This window comes from Semicossyphus pulcher, unplaced genomic scaffold (genome assembly GCF_022749685.1).
Source record: "Semicossyphus pulcher isolate SPU_LCO1_2020_fin unplaced genomic scaffold, fSemPul1.0.p SCAF_9, whole genome shotgun sequence".
Taxonomy (NCBI): domain Eukaryota; kingdom Metazoa; phylum Chordata; class Actinopteri; order Labriformes; family Labridae; genus Semicossyphus; species Semicossyphus pulcher.
In genome coordinates this window covers 31,908,520-31,931,775 of record NW_027211770.1, presented here as the reverse complement: position 1 = coordinate 31,931,775, position 23,256 = coordinate 31,908,520, and the positions used below count along the sequence as shown (strand labels likewise).

The 23,256-nt window shown below is 42.8% G+C and overlaps 1 protein-coding gene across 5 annotated transcripts in view; it reads left to right on the top strand.

Annotated features, from left to right (window-relative positions):
• The window catches only part of atp2c1 (ATPase secretory pathway Ca2+ transporting 1), a 44,613-nt gene that overhangs the window by 941 nt on the left and 20,416 nt on the right, over positions 1 to 23,256 (top strand). For 2 of the 5 annotated variants that reach the window (XM_069655637.1, XM_069655638.1), the window contains 2 exons: positions 19,347 to 19,451; positions 19,551 to 19,667. In XM_069655637.1, coding sequence (XP_069511738.1) covers positions 19,347 to 19,451; positions 19,551 to 19,667 — 222 coding nt within the window. Of the gene's footprint in view, positions 1 to 3,625; positions 3,707 to 13,742; positions 13,773 to 16,512; positions 16,740 to 19,346; positions 19,452 to 19,550; positions 19,668 to 23,256 lie in introns of those variants that run through there. The other 3 variants (XM_069655640.1, XM_069655639.1, XM_069655636.1) reach the window with 3 other exon arrangements.

Genomic DNA, 23,256 nt, shown 5'->3' with positions numbered 1-23,256 from the left:
TAGAATTGGAAATTAAAATGACAAAGCAATAACCATGAGAGCAGACAGGGTTAAATACTGTAATGATTAAATGTTGTGCTAAAATATTAAAGTGCTCTACAGTATGTACTAACCGTCCTGAAGTTTGAGTAGAATTGACTGCACTTATATTGAATTTGAAACCTCAATAAGTAACACATCCAACAAGTTCTTCATCCTTTATATCTGAGTCAACCTTAGTACCTTTAAATTAGAACAAGAATAATTTGCAAAAAAAACAATATGGCGGACAATATAGAACATTTTTGACATATGATAGTTAACCTTTTGTATTTGGATTGTGCACCAATTTTGCACTGATATGACACACAAATACAAATCTACCCAGCAGGCTTCTTCCTCCAAAAAAATGACTTGATTATCTGTATTATATGTTCTATTGAAGAGTATTCTTATCCGTGCTAATAAAAATATATATACGCCGATTTAATAGATCTGTGATGGGCCTGTATCAGCTGATTATATCGGCTAAACGATACGTCAGTCTGGCTCTGCTTTGAATAACTTAATAGGGATATGTTTGTGTAAGTTTAGGTGGCAGCTTTCTACATTTTTAAAACCTGTTGTACAAATATATATTAGAATTTTAAAGATGGTTTTGCTGACTTTAACTCTCATGTAGTGCAAGACAAGTCCACTAGGAAGTGCTCGAGGGAAGAGTGCATTGTTGCCATCGCTAACCATAGCAAACAACTTTTTTCTGCCATTTTTATGCAACTAGTTTATTTAGCTTGTTTAAACAATAACAACAAACGCAGGAAAACTGAGTTTTGTACTTTCACATTTAATAAACAGAGCAACGCTTTCAGTTCATTTTGCGCTGCATTCAGGCTCATGTTCAAATTTTGACTTGAAATCAGGTTCTTTACCTGAATATAGTGCATCATGGGTAAGTGTCTTTGGGAGTTGGGTGGATAGGGTGTCTCTGCACAGCGTCTCTGTTCTGGATGTCCGACTTGACGCTGGACAAGGACGAGGAGCAGCTCGTTGTTCCTCTTGGCCTTCATACGCTCCTCACGCTGCACTTTGTGCTGTTTTTCAGCTGCTTGAAGAAGTTGGTTGTGTTGCTTTGCGTCCAGTCTGTTGTTTACTCTTTACTCTAAACAGCCGCTGCAATGTAGGCACTCTTGACATGACATGCCAGCTCGCCCAAAAGTGAAGCCCAGACCTCTCCATCGCCTCCTGGGGGAGGGGCTGCTAGTTTAGGGAGTGCTTGATTTGATATGCAGCATACAGGTGGAGCATTTTAAACACCGATATCACCGTCAGTCATGTTTATTTAACCTTTGGAAGACAAAATCGTGATCAGGATTAATATTTGATTAACTGTGATGCCCTAGCTGAGAGGCTGGTAAACCATCCAATAATTTCAGTCCTAATGAAATGACTCAGCGGACTTATTACAGTCTTGTTTCAGGCACAGATACCAGATTTTTTCTTTTTTTGTGAGAGCATTTCATTTATCAATTGCTGTCTGGATTACCTGCACTATCTTTAAATCTTCACATCTCACCCAGGACATCCTTTATCTGGTTATGTAACTGGTGAAAAATACGATGTCAGACTGAGGTGCATCAGACTTGATACTGATCCGATAAAGCAAACCACATGTGTCATGTCCACAGTTACATTCATTCAGTAACCGAGGGCCACAGTTAGGTCACACAGCCATCCAGGTACTTAGAATAGTTGGAGTTACGTGCATGTTTTGCTGGCTGAGACGGCTACAACACTGCAGATCTCTGTGGCCTCAGAAATGTTCATAACCTGTAAATAAGCAGCAGAATAGGATATAAAATATGGATTGAATTGTTAATCAGACTTGTGAAACAGGAGTGACCTACTGACTTTACTACTTGGAAAGTTTCCCAGAAAAATCTGGACTCTGGACCCGTTGTTTTTTTCACGTGCTCACCATCTTTTCCCGAGCACAGCCATCAGCCTGCAGACAGCACGTTAACCCAGATAACCTATAATTCAGGTCAAAGTTACTCTTTAACTGAAGTGCATCAGCTCTACACATTAGTGGATCCAGCAACAAGCTGCTGCCTGGATGTGCTGCACGTTTATAAAAACAGCTGTAAGACAAAATTAAATATTTGCTAAGAGAATAACTGACCTTACAGTTCAACATATCCTGGTATTGTATCAGGCTGGTGTGTAATCTAAAACTAAAGCAGTGAACCTGCAGGAACTGAGCTGCTGTCATAACTAACAGTGTATCACTGAAATAAAACCCTGCTGCCCTGCAGCTCCATCAAATATTGACACTTTGGGTGGAAGAGCTCTGCAGACTCGCATATTAGAAATATAATAAGATAGCAGAAAAGTATTGCACTTACTGAGAGCATGTGACCACAGTAAAGCTGTCCCAGATTCAACACTGCTGTCAGTGTTTGAACGGATGCAGCATCAGTGTGAGTTTGTTTAAACACTGCTGACAAATGTAACATCCATGAACCACATCCAGAGGATTATTTGAGCTGCCTGTGGACAGACAGACGGACAGACGGACAGACAGAGGGACTGTAGCACAGAGTTAGACTGGCTGTTGTGATGTCAGCTGTTTATGAGCTCATCCAGGTGCAGTTTTGGCCTCTAATAAAGTTGTTTGGTACCTGGCTATGGCTTTTTGATAGTAGACACAAAGACACATGTTACATGGTTAAACAAAGCAGCATCAGGAATAATGAGGAGAGGTCTCCTGCCAGACATTTTTATTCTGCTGGTCATGGAGTCTGCATGCTGAGATTCATGGGGTTTGGGTCTATTGGGCCACTACTGAGGGGAGGTGACGGAGACAAGAAACTCCTCCAGAGGGAGGCCTACTTGATTACTCACCTAGACATGGATGCGTTAAAGTTGATGTATTTTCTATTGCAATTTGTACTTTGTGTTTCTGGTAAAGATTTTGAGGATCAGGTGTGTTTTCTTTCTAATGTACATCTGTGCCCTTTCTGTCTCATTATGTGTTGCCATGTCACCTGGTGTTGATTGCTCAAAGGTTTCACACGCACAACGCTGACGTGTTGTTTCAATCAGCTGCTGTTAATTAGTTCCTGCATTTAAACGTTGTATACATTGTTGCGCGTGCTGATGTATTCATGCAGACAGTGTATGTGTCTGTGAGGTGGCACCAACTGCCTTTGTAGAGTTCTGGAGTTAAGCACGCCAGCTCTTTCTTTCTTTGTGCTCTTTAATGTACAACCCGTCCTCATTAAAGCACAACCCTATGTGTCAATTGTGCAAAAGCTTATTACGACCAAGCGGCATCCTCCAATGTTGAAAAATGGAGCCAATGCGGAAGTTGGGGGAGGCTGGCTCCAGAAACCAAGAAATATCATCACAGCAGAAAAAGCCAGTTTTTACAGCAGAAACAAACGTGTTTACAGCCTGGTACAAAAAATGCTTTTGTTATAAATAGCTAATAATAGCTAACTGTGCGTGGGCTGAATTTTGTTTTATAACATACTCGTTTTAACTAGCCTATATTAAGCCATAAATCATAGGAGCTGGGTCACCTGAGTGACAGGTGGGAGCCTAACTTCACCTGTTTGTGTTGTTGGAGCCTTTGGAGATTTTTTCATTCAAAGTTTGGACAAATAATCTCTCTGTGGGATTTCTGGAACTTCACGGCCATCCAACAAGTCTGAGCTCCAGCTTTTCGGTGAGTTAAATTCTAGTATGATTGTATTGATATATTTTTAGCACTATAGCAGGTATACTGTGCTCACCATTCCTGGCTTGTTGGCCTGTTCAGTGTTTATCAAACATTTATTTAATCGTCAGCCAATAGGAGTCAGGAGTTGTTGGCCTCTCCCCAGAGAGGTTACAGTGGACCGTAGTGATGAAGAGACCGGTTATTTTAAGTTTCCCGTTACGTGTCGTTCACCTACCGCTATCTCACCGCTACTTCTTTCGTCTGAAAAATAAACTCCTGCAGTAACTAACTAACGTTGCATGTTTATGATATTAATTCAATTTTTTAAAGCCTCCATATTTTCTGGAACATTGTTAACATTTATCCACATAATGAGCGCACAAAGCAAGCTGCCTGTTAGCGACAATGCTTACAGCAAAAGTTACAATGAGTCTGAATGTGCCCCAATGCGCGCGCTGCCATCTTGCACTGGTGGCGTCATTTGGAGCCAGACTTGCACAGTGGAGATCAGCAGGTGGAGCCGCCGTAGCCACCTCAGCTAACCAAGACACACATTTAACTTAAGACTGAGACAAGATCCGACATGTCGGCGTGTTTAACAGCAGAACAGCTTCTTGTGTCGGCAGATATTCACGCTGATGGAAAGTTCAATGACTGTAGTGTTAGTGTTAGTTACGTCTCCTCTCGCCGTTCCTCCTCTACTCTGCTACTCGGGAACAGAACGCTGCAGGAGCCCCATTTGTCCACAGAGCTGTCAATCATGAGGCCACACCCCCTTTTTATAGCATCGAATAACTAATTAAAAGTAAACTTGTCACTTGGACATAAATCAGCAGGATAAGAACTAACTATAATGACAGAAACCATGTTGGAGAAAAATGTATTTGACGTGTATTTTGATTTTATAGTTTGACTCATGTCCCATCTGTTAACATGGAGGAGGCGGGCTTTATGAGCTATACTGCAGCCAGTCAGCAGGGGGCGACAGAGAGGGTTCGGACTCACTTTCAGGGAGCTGTCATGTTGGCCATCTTTTTCGACAGTCTGTGGAAAAAACCAGCAGGAGTCTAAACAATTTGTTAGTTAGTTTAAAGAAGTGTAGAGTTATCACCATTCTGAAACTGTGATTTTGTACTTGGCTGAAGGGAAAGACACAAGACAGACAAGAGAAAGTTTTGATTCAAAGATTCAAAGATAAAGATGGTACTGAACCTGAAATCTGTTAGACCACCCCCATAAAGGGATTAGTGCTGTGTTCAGAGGCCGAGAGAAGAGCCGAGCTGTTCATTGTTCTTGAGATTTAAAATATCTCAAGCTGAACCTGATTCATCATCTTTGTCCTTTAAGACAGCGGTGGAAAGAAGCTGCTGTTGTTGTAAAAACAGACAACCTTCTTCCTGTTTTATGCGGCAGTTTTCATGTTGGGAGTCAGTGTCATGTGGAGGAACAGATTCCCTTCAGGTCTCAGACTGACTGACCACCCAGATGTGATATTTACCCAGCGAGCACGTGAGGCGGCTCAGCTCCTCTTTACAATAATACTCTGTTATAAGTTCCCAGGAGGAGATTCTGGGCCGTTCTCACGCTCTGTAACCATGTTGGTTTAAACATCATCTTACTGTCGTCCCAATAAAAGGTCCACTTTTTGAAAACATTCCATCACTTGTGCAGATTTGATCATTCAGTGAGCAGCTTCTGACTGTAAACCAGAACACAACATGACAAACATTTGATGTTGCTAATTCCCTTTAAAGACATGAATATCTGGAAGGCAGGTCATTAAACACTTTGCAGTTGGTGCGTTTGTGTGCTCTCTGCAGCCGCTGTCTGTTCTCTGCCAAAGATTGTTTATGAGGTACAAGAAGCATCACTCTGTAACACCACTGCACAATCAGGGTCGGCTAATTAAGATGCTTTCTTGGGCTGCTCTCTAAAAGTGAATTTTAATCACCAGTCGAGAAGAGCCTGAGACATTTTATCAGTCAACACTTTTTAAGCTTCTTCTCTGTAAACAGAGACAGACATGCAGCAGCAGCAGCAACATTTCAGCCTGAGAAACTGACAAACCCACTCTAACAATGACTCTTCGGTGTTCATAAGGTTATTACAGGTAGCCCAATTATCCACAGAGCTGTCCTCGTCTCCAAAACAAATAAGTAAGTGAATTAAACCAGCAAAAGCAGCAACGTTAGTGTTTTTCATCAGTGTTTCTTTAACGCTCGCTGGTGGGGCTTCAAGGCTGTGCACCAAACTGCATTTAACTTCACAGGCTGACCGAAGTCTTTTATAAGTCTAAATTATAGTTTAAAATGACACAGAGTACGCGGCTGTCAATATACACTTATGGAAAATTCTGAAGGGAAGGGCTGTGACGCTGATATGATTCTTGAGGTTTCCGTTTAAATCATGTTTTAGTCGTTTTAGACGAGTGGATATAAGTGATGCTTTAAACTTTGATACAAGCAAATATCGTATCGTTATCCGAAGGGTCAGTTATATCGTATCGTGATGAGACTTGAGATTTCCTCCTTAAGACATTTTGTAGTGCTGAACAACTTGTAGTTGACGCTTTGTATTGAAGAGTCTGATCTGATTCCAGAGACTAAAATAACTAATGATCAGGATCCGTGTAGAGCTGAAACCATGAGTCAACAGAAGATCACAAACCTGTTTAGGAAAGCTGCTCAAATGTGCACTTAATACAGATTTCTAACAGTAATTAACCTAACCTCTGTTTGCTCTCTTTTAGTGGACATTTGGTTTATTGTTTTGACATCTTACCTACTAAATCATTCATGAATAAATCAGCTTAATAACCATGAGGAAACAGAACCCTCTGTGCAGGTCAAAGCCATTACCAGGAGTCTGATAGTGTAATGAGCTAATGATGGAGACAATACTCCAGATGATGATTCTAATATGATCAGTGACTCAGCCGTACAGCGAGCAGCCCTCTGCAGAGCTCAGTGTAAAGCAGATAATTGTTGCTTTTATTGCTTCTGTTTGGACGCTAACGCCGTGTTTACTCCTGCTGCGTGGGACACAAAGACACCTATAAGCAGCTTATCCTGAATAATGAGACCATAACCAGGATCTGAGGCCTGTTCAGGATATGAATCACATGAAAACTGTCTCATTTCATCCTAAGACTGAGCGCCGGGCCGAGCGGGGTCTGTTTGCTCGTGTTATGTTCCTGCTGAGGAGGAGGAGGAGGAGGACAGATGTGTGTGTGTGTGTGTGTGTGTGTGTGTCTCTGTGTTGTGTGTCTGAGCCGTGTAAAGGTGCTGGAGTTTAGCAGACGATAACCTATTTGTGCAGAGCAGCATCCTCTCGGCTTCTCTTCCACACTCGGCTGCTCTCCTGCTCTGAACTGTGTGTCGGGTCGGGCTGATGAATGGCCTCCACAGCAGCCTGTTAGTCTGTTTGGCAGCGCTATGTGTCTGCTAGCCTCCGCTCGGTGCCTCCCTGCAATCCTTCTGGACCTTTCTCCTAAAACTTCTGCTAACATACAGACAGGAAGAAGTTCGGCTGCTCATCAACAAATGTGATTATTGATTAATAATCTTAAATGTATATAATTATTTCTAAAGACCACACATTCTCTGTGTGCTGCAGATGTTCTAACAGTCTGTGGGAAGCAGGAGGCTGCTGAGATCTTTCTGGACTCCAAACTGTACTTTGAGTCACATTTTCTATTATTTCTAGTACAGTACAATACTTTTTTATATCAGAATCACAGTCTTATGCTTTAGCTGTAACTTGAGTTTTAATCCCTTTGTTCATCATTTTTAAAAACATAAGACTCCAACACAGTTGAAGTGCATAGGATGGTAGTCAGTTCTAAAATGTGTGTGCATTAGCACCTCTCCGGCCGGGCTGCTGACAGCGACGTTAGCCAAAGAGGTAAACATAGCGGACGGCAGCCGAGCAGGTTGTGAAACTGTCAACTGTCAACTGTCGGCTTCAAAACATGTTTAGGCCACATCACTGTAAGTAATCATTAAAGCTGAGCGCGGCGGGGCAGCCAACACACTGAAGCCTTGCTGACCTGTCTCACACACTGCCCTCTATTCCCATCACCCGTCTCTGCCTCCATCCCAGTTATTTTTACTGGTTTATCATTTGAAGTCTGAGTTTGTAAAGTTTTTTTTCGATACCAGTATCGGTCTCTGAAGCTGCCTAAAGTGAGGTGTTGTATATCTGCGGGTGGGCGAGTCAATGCACCCATCCCGACACTGTAACTCTTCAGTTCCCCTGAAAGTCAACAGGCTTCAGGTAAATGATCATGTGACTATAACAAACCACAGCAGTGCTAGTGGAGGATGTAATCTGAGTCAGTTAGCATAATGTCAATGATCAGTATTTCTTAGTATTATTTTTTGTTAGTGTTTGAAAGGAGCTTTTGTATTAGTGTTTGTCTCATTAGCATACTGCTGCTTTGGCATGCAAACATTTCCCCCGGGGATAAATAAAGTCCGTATCTGTTCAACTAACACAAACATGTCTGCCTCGTCTCGACTGCACCGTGCACACAAACTTTTTTATATGGTTGCACAGATGCTCCTGAATGTATCAGCAGATTAACAATAACATGTACAGAGAAACTGAGAAGAACCGTGTTTGTGGAGAACCTTCCAACAGTGACCCAGCCCTCCATGTCTTTGGCTCTGATATGATGCACTTTAACCACCAGTTCTTTTTACTGCTTGGTTCAGGATCAATACTTTATGCTGCTGGTCAAACTAACTCTCCTACCAGTCCAAGAAGCTCTGAGCATAATCAGATTATAATAAGACTTGTGATTACTGTTGTTGAGCGTTCGAGCACTACTTCTTAGTGCCAGTGCTATTTTTAGTGAAGTACCACTGCTACTACTCTTAAACCCATCATTATAGTGTCTGAGGAGTTTCCCTTGGTTACAGGCATTTCCTCTCTAAGGTTGTCTGAAGTCTAAGGTCTCTGTTTATCAGGAGCTTCGTTCACTGATACACTCCCTAAACTCGACATTAACAGACTTCCTCTCTCTGTTTCATTCATTGAATCTTGTGTCCGTCTCCAGAAAGTCTGGACCTGACGTTAGATTTAGTTTGGGGGGTTTTCAGTTTTGGAGCAGAAATAAGACACTTTAGAAAGATAATAGAAGAGTCCGATGGATTTGTGAGACTTTATCCTGTCCTACTTTTCCTGCCATCATTAGATTAGAGGACCGCAGTGGAGATCATCTGCCTCATGACCATTTGTTATCAGGTGATATTCAGTCCTAGCTGCTATTAAATGAGGCGTTCACATTGAAGCTCTGCAGCTACTGCAGGAGGGACGTCGTCGGTCTGAAGTGAAGCGAATGTAACACAGGTAGTCTGCCGGTCCCGGCCACTGTGCGTTGTGTTCTGGGAGCGTGCAAAGAACCACTGCAAACCGACAATTCTTGGCGAACTCAGGTTTATTGCTGCAGTGAGTTCAAGCACAGCACAAACGCTGTCAGGCTTCCTATCTTCACAAAGCACGCCTAACGTGGGAAAAGGATAAGCTTAAACATCCTACGAGAAGGTAAAATGGCGAAAGCCAGCCACTTAACATTACAGTTAACATGTTTTAGCTAGTCTTTGAGCTCTCAAAACTCACATTTACAGCAAAAACACGACAGAAAACTACACAGCTCTTCTAAAGTAACAATATTCTAACTAAATAAACTGCTGTGTGCATTCACACCAATGTTAAAACTTAAACTTCTGACTTTATGATCGCGCTGCTTTGAGTACGTACCTCTCACAGTCATGTTCGGTGCAGACTGACGAGGGACGGGAATGGAGCGATATGTCCGCTAACGATCGCTAGAGGGCGCTATGACACAACTCTACAGTAAACTCTACTCACAGAAATATAACAACAGAATAAATGAGGGATTTTGGTGAAATGAATATGCAGTACAACAAAATAAATACCAAAAGAAACAAAAAATGATTCATTTCTTCTACCTGTCACAGGAACACCAGCAGTTTGCCAGCCGGGTTGTTCACATCCATTATGGCAGAAAGCCAAACATCTTGTTTAATTTCACTGTAAAAATCCAGTTTGCTGGGAAAGATACTGAAACTGGAGCTGTTGTCTGTACATGATGGCAAACTGCACGAGTGTATGCTGGTTTGATTTCTGCACACACAAAATATCCAGCTTCTCTGGACCTCTGCAGGGACACCTCCATGAGACAATCCTTTCAGAGAAGAAGTAGACACTGCGTCCGAGGTCGTGTGCTACACACTTTGGAGATCAGATTTATCCTCATTTCTGCGTCACATCGGCCCCGCCTCAGCTAGTTGTTGTCTCCCTCTGCACAGCTCTCTGTAATTAACAGCCTTGTGGTTTTAAAATTGAACTCAAATCAAAGATTTTAAAAGCGTACACGTAAAGGTGCCGCCCTTTCTGTGTTTCAACATATTTGTTTCCTCAGTGTGAAACATCAAGAACCTGAAATTGTTATGCGGCCCGTCAGGTCTGCATGTTACTCGGGTGTTGTAACCTCCAGGCTCAGCGTTCATGTTCTCCTGGTTCCTCCAGTCGGGCAGGAATCTTAAATATCTGAAGAACAGGATGCTGCGTCTGCGTCTCCCTCGGAGTGACGTGTGCTATCATCACAGTTCATGGTTCTGTGGTGCAAATTTGCATCTTCAAGTTGAACTTCATGCAAATGCGGCACATGTATTTGGGCGGATGTAGTGGCAGAGCAGTGTTTTCCATGAATCGGAGGGTTGATGGTTTGATCGCTGAATGTTGTCCACAAGTTCCAGTTATCAGGCTTTAGGTCAAGCTGAAACACTGAAGTGCTTCAGTCATCTTTCAAGCAAAAAACAGCTCTAATGAGAGACTCTAATGGCTTCTTCTGTTTTACACCATCAAGCAGAATATCTGTTGTATTTAAGTCATCACTTTACAGTCTGTCAGAAAACGTATTTATCATGTTAATTACACCCAAAGGTTATTTGATTTCTCGGGAAAATAATCACGTTATTGCAGCCCTGCTCTTCTTCTTTGCTTCTTTTGTGTAGGAATGTAGGTAAATAAACATAGGTGAATGTAATGTTATCTACTGATTCATGGCTAAGCTGACATCAGGTAATCAGGATGTCCTGCACAAACATTCCTCCTCTGTAGACTTTAGAGAAACAAAGAGCCATAAAATCACGGGTGCTGTGTGTAGATCCGGGTTTGATGTGTGTCCGGGTTAAAGCTCAGCTCCTCTCTCTCTCAGGCTTCATGAGAGCGATGTTGAGCTGAGTGTCTGAGAGCAACACTTGAGGAAAAAATGAGCGTCCCTGCAGGGATCTGGCACTCGGCCCACACTCACTCCAAACCCGTTAATAGAGTTTGACCTGGATCTAACTGGAGCTGCTGGGAAGCGCTGATAAAGACTGCAGGCTGATGTAATGAGGACGAGATGAAGGCTGAGGCTTGTCCAGGCACTTGATTTGTTTTTTTTGTGTCTGTTTGTTTGTTTGTTTTGGGGTTTTTTTTTTTGCATCTTGGAAAGTCAGCAGTCAAATCAGGCTGAATTTAAAGGGACAGGCAGGAAAACCTGCTCAGTGTTTTTATTAAACTCATGCAGGGAAAGTCAGCAGGCAAAATACGAGCTGGCTGATGAACCGCTTGTATAAAAGGCAAAAGGACAAGTTGTTAAATACATCTCTCATCAGAAGAGCTTCTTTAGTTCTCAGAGAAGCAGGCAGACGTTTCAGCTCACACCGAGCCCTGACTAGGTGTAAGGATACCTTACATACCTTTTTGTTGTTGTTAGGCGCTTGACTGTAGCTTTTTAAGCGTTGGAAAGGAGTTACTCTCTTTACTTTGCTGGTAAAACACAAGTCGAGCCTCCAGCCTGTGACTGCACTTGTCCTCCCGTCCTAAAGGGGGCAGTCCAGGAGTCTGATCCCACAGGTGGAGGTGTGAGAACCTTCTCTAAGCTCCAGACACAACTAATCAGAAACAATCCTCTCAGCCCCTCACCTCTACTCACAGAGCTCTCTTACCTGCACCGTTCACTGACTGTGTAAAGCAGAGGACGTTTGCTCAAAGGAACGGAGGCAGCAGAGATGCTGCTTTTATTTACCTGTGGTTTACAAAGGATTATGAGATGATACCAGACGTCTGCACAGGGAGGAGTGGAGATTCTACCTGTATTTAAGCTGATGCTAACAGGTAACTGAGTCCTGGCTAATGCTAACTGAGTCAATGACTGGATTATTGAGTGTGTGGAGCTGAATGTAAGAAGAAGGGGACAGATCAGCACTGCACTATTTATCTGGAGTGAAACGACTGGGCCTCTGATTTTCTCCTGCAGTCAGGTTTGTGTGTTTTTGATGACCTGCTGAGGTGAAAGTGTCAGAGCTCTTTAGAGGAATCACGTCTCCGTCACCCGTTCTCTGCTGGCTGCATGGAGCCACTCAGGTTATTATTCAAACCAGGTGCTCGTCTGTCATTTCTGTCTCTGCTGAACTCTTTCTCTGTTTGTTTATCTATCACATTTAGCTGCTGCGAAATTACCGTAACTCTCAATCCACCATCTGAAGGCTTGTCCGCCTGTGGGGGAAACCACTGAAGTTTTCTCTTCTTCAGACTGTCGCTGTGAAAATATTGAAAGTAGATGAGAAATACCTGAAATGTATTCAGCGCAGAATCCACAGGACAGGATTTCATGTTTATTCTCTCAGCGCTCAGCAGGCTAAGATTTGGTTAAGGTCTTTTGCTCAGTGGCACTTATGAAAGGGTAGTGAGGGAAAGATGAACGTTGCTTTTACACTTTTCCTACCTTGATTTATCCCTCCGAGAATCAAACTGTGGACCGTTCAGTCTGAAGCCCACATCTTAAAAAATCCTCCTCGATTATAAATGTCCCGCGTTAGGTGTCAAAGCCACAGAGGATGTAAAAATAATATGCCACATGCATTTCCGATAGCTAAAATCCCCCCCGGAGCAGGCGCTGCCATCATCCGTATCCAGAGTGTGTGCAGTAGAGATCGGCTGGTGGAGCCACTGTGTTGATGTCCTGCCCCTTCCTTCACCCGACACACACCTTTACCTTGTGTCCTTGGCGTGTTGGAGCCCTCAGGTGTCCTTGGCGTGTCAGAGCCCTCAGGTGTCCTTGGCGTGTCGGAGCCCTCAGGTGTCCTTGGCGTGTCGGAGCCCTCAGGTGTCCTTGGCGTGTCGGAGCCCTCAGGTGTCCTTGGCGTGTTGGAGCCCTCAGGTGGGCTCAGTCTGCAGCAGAACAGCTTCTCGTGTCGGTCTGAAGCAGATATTCACGCTGATGGAAAGTTCAATGACTGTAGTGTTAGTGTTAGTTACGCCTCCTCTCGCCGTTCCTCCTCTACTCTGCTACTCGGGAACAGAACGCTGCAGGAGCCCCATTTGTCAACAGAGCTGTCAATCATGAGGCAACACCCCCTTTTTATAGCATCAAATAACTAATTAAAAGTAAACTTCTCACTTGGACATAAATCAGCAGGATAAGAACTAACTATAATGACAGAAACCATGTTGGAGAAAAATGTATTTGACGTGTATTTTGATTTTATAGTTTGACTCATGTCCCATCTGTTAACATGGAGGAGGCGGGCTTTATGAGCTATACTGCAGCCAGTCAGCAGGGGGCAACAGAGAGGGTTTGGCTTCACTTTCAGGGAGCTGTCATGTCGGCCATCTCTTTAATTAAAGTGTTTGTGTAAAAGAAAGACTTTGCTTAGGAAGAAAAGTGTTTGGTTTGGTTTGACCTGAAGTCTTCACCAGCTGTGTTTATGTCAGAGGGCAGTTAGTGTTGAACATGCATTTCAGAATTATACTGTTTTAGCAGAAAAGAGGCAAAAGTATTCTGTATTGTATTGAGACATCATTTTAAGGCCTCACACACTAGATTATAACGAGACAGACACCCAGCGGTTGTGACTAAACTACAGTTTCACAGGAAGGAGAAGTAGATCTTTATCTTTGATGGCAAAGGGAGAAGTGTTTTTAAATAGCTCTTCATAGAGATATGAAAATGAGCTGACAGAGTGATGACAGTTTCTGCTCTTCATCGTGAGTGAAGGTGAGGAGAGGCTTTGTTCTGTTTTTAAACCCTGTGGGCTTTTATTTTGACGGCCCTTTCTGTTTCCTGCTGGCTTTAAACGATGCCAGGATGCTGTCAGCTTCCTCCGCCTCCTCCTTACTCTGTAGTCGTCTTCTGCTCGCTGGAAGGAAGTAATCATCATCATTATCATGTAAGGCTATAAGTGTCTGTAGTAAAAGCCGTAACAGTGTTCAGTTCAGGCTGTTTGAAGCTCTCAGACACCTCAACTATTGTTATTAAAGTGAAGATAATTCTCTCCTGTTTCACACTGAACAGTTGTAAATCCGTCTGACACGTCAACCAGCTGCATTGCTTTCTAAACAGTGCTAGTGATCCTTTGCCGTCCATGTTATACGGTGGTTGATTTCATCCTCTGCTCAGAGGCTGGACCTCTCCTTCCCCCCAGATCAGACATGTTTGGTTTCTTTAAGTCAACCACCAACTTCTTCTGTTTATTTTGCTTCTCCATCTCTTCTTCCTCCCATCTCCTTCATTGGCCTATTCATCATCTTCTCCTCCCTCTATTTCTTCTTTTCCTCTTCCTCCTTCTTTACCCTTTTCTTCTTCACCTTGTCATTATTCCCCACTTCTTCTTCGTCGTCGTCATCGTCTTCTTCCTCTTCTTCTACCTCATGTTCTACTGCTTCTTCTTCCTCATCCTCCCCCCTCCTTCTGTATCTTCTTTATCTTCTTCTTTCTCTTTAACAATTTCTTCTTCTCCCCCTTGTTCTTCTTCTTCTTCCTCATCCTCTCCCTTTTTCTTCTCCTTCATTTTCTTTAACCTTTTCTTCTCCTCCTTATCATAATTCTCCTCTTGTAAAATGTCCTCAGTCGATCGCTCCTGTCCCGTCTTGCCGCCTCCCTGATTTACACAGACATCTTGTCTCTCTTGCTACCTCCGCTGCTGTCTCAAAGGCAGAACAACATTCCCCCAAAATCCCCTTTTTGTTCCTTTTAGACATAAAGACAACATGGAATAAAGCTGCAACGATCTCACCTTAAACAGACTGTGTAAAAGGAGTAAACTCTTCCTAATCAACCAGATAATCTTAAATTAGATCCGATTTTTAGAAGAGAAAGACTGTGACTCCTGAATTTTAGGGACAGGATACATTTGTTAGGACTACAGACACATGTATTGTAGAGCGATGTTACAGAGTGATGCTTCTTCACTTTATAAACTATCTTTGGCAGAGTTCAATCGCTGGCTTGGTGAAAGCACAAAACAGCCAAGCTTTATTTTGGACTTTCGGCTTACTGGAGGATTTAACAATAATTAAGAACAGCTGACACGATCATTCGTCATTTAAACTATGCTGTGTGTTAAAAACGGAGGCTGCTTGCTGAATGTTTGAGAAATTGGGGAGAAATGAAGGGATTTAAATTCAGTAAGGGGTATAGGTACGCCTGTGGCCTGTTCTCTAAATACAGGACGTGAATGTAATCCTATTGTACTGATGACATTGCTGACCAGCCTCCGCTCATTCCCTCTCAGCACTTAGATTCAGGATTAAAAGGTGGAGCACAGGATGAGGTCTCGATTCTCCTGCTCGAGATGAGGAGACTGTTCTTCAGCAGCCCTGTTGTGCTCAACCAACGCATGAAATACTCTGAATATTTCCCGTCCTGCTCTCTTTCCCACTGGCGATCAGTGTGCAGTAATTAGATTCCTGTAATCCTCTGTGATTGTCAGGTAGGCTTAGAGACTGCTGGTATAAAGGCCTGTTTGTTGGGATTGCTGTGTTTCATTTGCAGTTATTATACTGCAGGCAGAGGTGGATTAAGTTGTTTAATGTTGACGTCTGTTGTGAACAGTATTCACCTCTGAGACACGATCAGAAGAGTTCACACAAAGGGTCCCTTTTGGCTGAATCGGTTCACCAGAAATGGGTGACTGGACAAAGCTTCTAGTTATTAAAGAAGTTGTGTGTTGTTTTTTTAATCCTGGAGCCTACTTTTTGCAGATGTTAGAGTCTAAATAACTCATAATTACAATAACAAACAACAGGCTGTAATGGCTGCAATGTAATGCTTGATGGGTCAAAGGTCGTCCACTAAAAGTTGTTGTTTCCACTGACAGGCTCAGATTGTTATTCTAAGTGTGTGACAACATGACAGAAAGGATCCCTACAGAGATAGACCTTTTTGTTACAGAGGAAGATGATTGTTTTAAGCAGAAATGGCTGTTACATCGATCTCTTTAAAGCCACCAGACTCCATTCATAAAAACACTGATTTTACCTCACAGATGACAGGAGTTGTTGGTCTATGGATGACTTTAGCTGTGAGGTTTTTTTGTGTTACATTCTGTGTTTTAAAAGGTTAGCTGAGACCCAACACAATGCAATAACAACTAAACTATCCAGTCAAGGTAGCAGTTGACCAACACCCTGCATTGTCTGTGAGTTAAAATTACAGTTAATGACAATGGAGTCTGGTGGCTTTGAAGAGAGCGATGCAACGTCCGTTTGTGGTTAAAAAAAATCATCTTCCTCTTTAACAAAAGGGTCTCTCTCTGTAGGGATCCTTTCTGTGATGATGTCAGACACGTAGAGTAACTAAAATACATTCGTAATGATGCCAAAATAAACAAAAAGGACTCCTCCTGACTATAATAAGACTTCGGTGCAGCGCCTAAACTATGCTGAGACATTTTGCTTTCATTTCTGGTCACGCTGCTTCTGTCCTCTCATTTGCTTTCATTGTGGGCAGGGCACAGGCGGTTCCTACACAATTAAAAACACACACACAGACACACACACAGCCACAGCGGACCAGGTGAATCAAGGTAACGTGTAACTGGAGGCTGATAGGTGTTTCTACCTGACGACTGCACAATTCCAGCTGGAAAGTTTGGGAGGACAAGTCCAAATGGAGCTGGTTTCAAAGATTCGTTCTGGGTTTAAGCCTGAGGAGGAAGGAGAGCCTCTTACCATGAAGGACGGGGTATGTCCACTTTGTTAAAACAAAATGCTCTTGAAATGATTCTTTTTATCGCAGTTATTTCTGGTGCGATATCTTATCAAAGGTAGTAATTCTAACAGGCTCTGGTTTCCCACCATGAGGATACATTTGTCCAAAGTCTTTGTCTTTTTGATGCGATTGTGGCCACTGTTTCAAATCACTGAGCAGGTGTGAGTTCAGTCCATAGCGGATGTAAAGCCACGCTAGCCGGATGGGTTTATGGATGCTGATGTCTATTGTTTGGTCAGTTTATCACATGAAATGTCTCAGCAAATATTTGATGAATTGAAAGTTTGTGTGCAGACATGCATGGTCACAGGAGGGTAAATTATTATGAGTGATCCTCTGACTTTTCATCTAGCTCCATTATCAGGTGAGCCTTTGTGTAGGAGCCATGTACCAGTTGTGTTTGTGTTATGCTTCTTTGACCGCCAGGAGGCGGGTGTTGGAGGCCAAGCTGGCCATCGGTTATTTAAGTTCATGCCCTCTGAGCCCAGGGGCTCAGAGGGCATAATAAATAGTTTATGCTGATTGAACAGTTTTTGTTTGGACGAGTGATCGTATGTAATTTTGTTATTTGGAAACGCATGGAAAGGACGGACTATATTTGTGAAATAAGCCCAATATAATTTAAAGTTTGGCCAGCAGAATATCTTTTTTTGTTCGGACCGAGCACACGTCTAAATGAATCTCGATAAGCAGCCAGTAGTGGCCAAGTGTGGGATTTAGTCACTACACTTGTAATGTGTCTAATACGTTGATTTATGTTGAAATACCTTTTGAATTAACAAATTTATCTCTCTTTATTTAGCACTGATTAGCAAACGTAAGCATACTAGCTACAGCCTAAATGATATGGAATATTCTGGTCTGATTTTTAAAAATATGGTGACAGATGCAGTGAATTTTTAGCTGCTATGAAAATGGACTTTCTCTATGTGGACCAAGCATGACCAGGCTAAAGCACTCAAAACACTGAGGAGTACCTCAGGGTTCTGTCCTAGGTCCTCTTCTGTTTTGTACCTAGCACAGGCTGTAGCCTCTATGTCCCAAAAGTGACGTCAATGCAACAGTGGCTTAAACAGCAATTCTTCCAATGTCCAGCAGGGCGTGACTCAGTTGGAAAAATAAGTCTGATTGTACAGAACAGGGGTTCTCAGACTTTTTGGGGCCAGGGACTCCTTACAGGGGAGAACATTTTCCAAGGACCCCCTCATAATCGTAACACCTATTAAGCATATGCTCACTACCATTTTAGGGCTTTTTTTGTCAATTAATCTAACGATAATTTTTGCAATTATAATGACTAATAAACAACAGAGTGTACTGGGTTACTTCAAAACACAGATCAACAATTATTGAGAAGGTAGGCTACTTCAGAGGTCTACTTCTTGCCATCCCCTCTATTAAAAGATGGAGTCTCCTCTCGCTGTAACTTGTCTCATGGAGTGCGCATTGGTCGAGCAAGTACAAGAGCGCGCGGCAGAGTGACAGTAAATACAAGCGGAGCAGAGAGACAGTTAGGCTTATATTGAACATTGTACCGGTGCTTCAATCGAAACGTTTGAGCCTCAAGCCAGCGCTCCCCTGAACGTGACGCTCTGGGAGACCGCCAGCGATAAGTGACAAGATCCGTTTCTGCGCGCATCACTTTACTGTGCTCCAGCTCTTAACTCAGCCGTCCTGTTTTTGCGACGCAACGATAAAAAGAAAAACATTTCAGTTTGAATCATGTTAATACTTAAAAAGAGAGGGTCATTTTATTCCTTGTGGATTTCATGCTGTGGTCCTGAACGGTCCTCATCATGCAGTTTTAATGATACAGCACAATTTTATAATTCATTATAAATTTATGATGGTTATTGAGCGGACGCCCAGGCTATGGTTCGCAAACCCCACTTTGAGAAGCACTGGTATAGAAGAACCTACTTGTCTCCTTTTCCCTCAGTAACATTTTCCTAACGAGTTTATGGTCTCAATCTCTAGTTTCAAGAACACAGTATGATGTTCGTTTTGTCAATTATGCTCCAATTTAGAATCGCAGAGACCGTAAAGCAGGGTAGGGTTTAGGGCGGGGCTACCTGTGATTGACAAGTCGCTACAACCGCAACCTAAGACACTCCTTATGACAGAGCCCACAGAGCTGCTAGCATGGCTGCAGAGTTTTAGTCGTGTCTGTTAATTAGAAAAACGCGCCGTGATATTTATGTAGAGTATTTTTTCAATGTGCTGAATTAACAAAAATCTAATCCTTAAACAGTTTACAGTTTGAGTCTCCTGAATAATTTACTGTCCGTTGATAAAAAAAAAACAAGACTAGTTCAGCTCCAGGCAGCTACAGCTGAGCTTATCAGTGTCTCCAGTGTCAGACTGTGGATGTCGGCTCATCTCTTCTCTGCTGTAAATTGGCTGAGGTGAACATCAGGAAGAGTTCAGCTCATTTTCTCTGAATGTCGAGACAAACTCGGACTGTATGTTCCTGTCTGACCTCCTACACAGAGAAATGTCCTCCAGCTCAGTGAAGAAGAATCCCCTGTGTATCCGGTCTGTATCAAAAGTTTTATCTTTGTGTGTTTGTTTGTGTTGCAGCTTTCCGAGAGACAACCCTGCAGTGAAGATGAGACCATGGTCCCAGTACTAACATCCAGAAAAGCCAGCGAACTCCCCGTCAACGAAGCAGCGTGTATCCTGCAGGTACCAGGACACACACATGCATCATAACTATCCAGTTGAGCCAAGAGACAGTAACGATAGCTATGTTCTGATCTTCCTGTGCCGTGTTGGTGCTAACAGGCCGAACTGCAGTTGGGTCTGACCCAGGAGGAGGTGTGCAGGAGGAGAGCCTACCACGGCTGGAACGAGTTCGACATCTGTGAAGAGGAGCCGCTATGGAAGAAATACATCTCACAGGTAACTAATCCATTACATGTAAATAGATATTTATACAGGAATTAGCTTTAAATGCACATAATAGGGATCTCTCAATTATAGCAATAACAAAAGACAAAGTTAGAGAAGGAGTGTGGAATCACGGGAGATAAAGTCTTCATTGTTAAACATTCACAATTTGAAAATTAATTAAGTAACATAAACAGCTTTAAGAAAATATCGATACACTTGAGTAAAGTAAAATATTTTTAGTGTTCTGTATTGGTTCTGAAGAACACTGTATTGATTTTGAACTACTAGTTTACATGTCAGTGTTGTAGTACAGTCACCAAACCTGGAGTCCAAGTCGAGTCTCAAGCCCCCCGTGTTCATGCCCGAGTCTGAGCCACCAATGAACAATCAGAGTCGAGTCTGAGTCCTTATCATGGGCCAAGTAACTTAAGCATCTCACTAACTTTTCTGGGTGCATCCTGGACTGATGTCTGTTAAAGTTTGAGGTTGTCCCCTTCTTCTCCTCGATGGTTCTCTACGTATCACAGCACGGCTCTTGCTGCATTTGCTGTAAAATCTTCGAAAGCAAAGCGCATGATTCGTGTCGCCTCTTTAGGCATCCTGGCAGGAACTGTTGCTGAACAAGGCGGCACGTGAACGCACATGCAGGTGAACACACATAGCAGCCCCTTGAAACTGAATACATTATTATTAAGAACAATAAAACAGTCCTTATAAATAAATAAGTCAGAGTCCTCCTCTTCATTTTCCAAGTCCAAAAGCAGTCAGTGCTCGAGTCCAAGTCGAGTCATGTGTCACCCAGGTTAGGGTTATTATAAGTATTTAGTTTTCGTATTTGTAGCTTAAATTAATTAATTCCTAAATGCATCCGTTAATTGTTTGTGGGTCTTACACAAAAAAGTGTGAACTGTCAGACAGACCCAAAACAAGGTAGTGCTCACGGTGGTAGCACTCCTCCAGCAGCTGAAAAAGCCTGGATGTTGAGATTTCTGAACAGGTGTAAAAAGACTCGGTGCAAATGTTGCCGTTACCGTACAGACAAAGGAAAACAAGGACTTTTAAATGTCATGGTCCAGTTTTTGCCCCCGGAGGTCCCAGAACTCTTTCACAGTTTAAGACTTTGTTTGTTTCCGCCACATAAAGCACACAGTGTGCGTCTGACAGAAAGCTGCCGTCAGTGCGTCCTCTTTGCTAATCTGTCGGTCCATGTTTGTTACGCCGCTGCCTTATGAGACGATGAGTCTCAGGCAGCCCTTCACACATCCAGCAGCAGCTCCGGGATGAAACAGATGCACTATTTTTATCTGGTGCCTGAGACAAGTCTCGAGGCTCGTCATGTTCCACAGTGTCATTGTCATGTTCAGCAGTGTCGGCTCCAACAGTATACAGTAACACCTCCCTAATATTCTCTTTTGTTCTGGTCAGATTTCTTACATTGTTATATTAGTTATTTTGTGACTTGCCCTGAAATGCCTCTCCCTAATGCAGTTATATAACAGTCATAGCACTAAATGACACATCACGTTTAAAACAAACAGCATGTCCTTCCTGCCTTACTGCATTCTGCACATGTTCCTGAAGCCCAAATAATGTACACAGTAAGAGACCTGCAGCTGAAGATTCCAGTGTTATTTTTTACCCATGTTGTCTTTAATTATGGTGAATAATAAGAATATATAAGACGGTTACAGAAGACAGAATAAGGCAAGACTTAAAACAAAAGACCCGCCCCCGGATAAGCAGAGAAAAAAGGATGGATGAAATGTGCTCTATAAATATGAGAACAGCCCCTGATATTAGAAGAGTATTCCACAATGAACATAACACAACCTTATATTTATGTCATATTGCACATTATAGTTATAAAACCGCCTCATGCCTGCCCTCTTTTTTCGCTTCATCATTGTACCCAAAGCAGTGCAGGAGGGACACTAAAACAGGCAGTAAACTTTACAACCCTTCATCTTTCTAAAAGTATTAACCAGAAGCTGAATTATCCAAGGACGTCTTCAGCTCTCCAAAACAAACACACCTGTGATTTAAAACCAGTAAAAACACTGAATAAAGCAGTTTACTGTTAAAAATGAGTGTCTCTCTGCTGTCCTTTGGTGAGACTTTGGAGGCTGTGAGCTGAGCTGACACTAACTGTAGCTCATCTTGTTCCGCTGATGATTTAAGGTTGAGATCCTGTTAAATGATGTAGTTAAACTTGACGATGTCGTGACTGTAAACACTAAGAAAGTAGATCGGGAATGTTTTCATTTCCGTCTGACAGCCGGAGCTTATACTGATAAAAAGTGGCCCCACAGGTAAAACATGATACATCATTTGTAGACCGTTATCCACGATGGTGGAAGCAGACAACAAGAGGAAGATAACAGATTTCACAAACCCAACGTTAACATAACATCCATTCTGCATAAAGTGAATCTTTCTGATGACCTCAGTCTGTGTCCACCAGGTTATCTTTTAAACCCTCTGAACCCTTTAAAAAGAGTAAATGAACTATATACACACATAGATTACTGAGTGTAGTTTTAATTAATTACTTATTCATGAATTTAGTCACATGTAATATTTGCTTTTAGTCTGGGTTTGGCAAACGAGAAACCATCAGCCTCTGTTTCTTTGGGCTACAGTAGCAACATCTGTGAAGGCGTTTGTCATGTTTGTTCTTCATGTAAAAGAAAATTGCCACACCTGAGCTATTTAAGTTCCATTGAATTGGCTTTTTGTCAGCATTGCAGAAAAACAGGACGAACCAGAGGAGTGGAGGATGACGTGGAGGCTGTGCTTCACATGATTTTACCTTTGATATTTTTAAGATTTGAAATGTCAGCTGTCACGCTCCCGGACAGAAACCCGGAGTGAAAGCACACAGATGGTTTGTGCACTCGTGTGTGTGTGTGTGTGAGAGTGACCAACAGAATGAACAACCAGGCAGTAAGAGGACGCATCATTCCAAAAACATAGGGCTCTTCCTCAGTCAGATTTGAGTGGTTAAACAGTGGAAGCAGCCACAGGCAGTCTGGTTGCTGGTCTGTGTTGTCCACATGAACTCTGATGAGGACTGAAACCGCTGCTGTTGAACAAAGCAGCTGCAGGATAGAGCGACGAGAGGAGGGACGAGAGGCCGACGTGAGCGGCAGCAGAGGTTAAATTTAGAATGACGCCGGTAGAGGAGGAGAGAGAGGAAGGACAGGAGGATGAAAAAGAAGACAGGACATGGTGAAAAGAGGAGCTGCTTTAACACAGGAAAACCCTCCAGGTCTCTGTGTGAACTCGTCTTTCGTCTCACTATTAGGCACATTCTGTCAGGTTTCCTTGTAGAAACTATTCACACTTGACCTGACAGGCCTGCCAGGTGAGAAGAGGCACATTAAAACGAGCAGCTGCTGTGTTCCTGCTGCCGTTATTCATGTGCAGGTTCGTGTATAATCTGCACGGTCGAACTGAAAAGGGCAACGCGCTCCAGCTGTGTAGAGTCTGAGTAAAGACGATCACTTAGCACAAACCGTTAACCACTCAGACTGAAGAAACAGGCAGTTACAGCTGCAGGGGGGTGCTGATTCATGGAGGGAATATGGTGAAATATTCA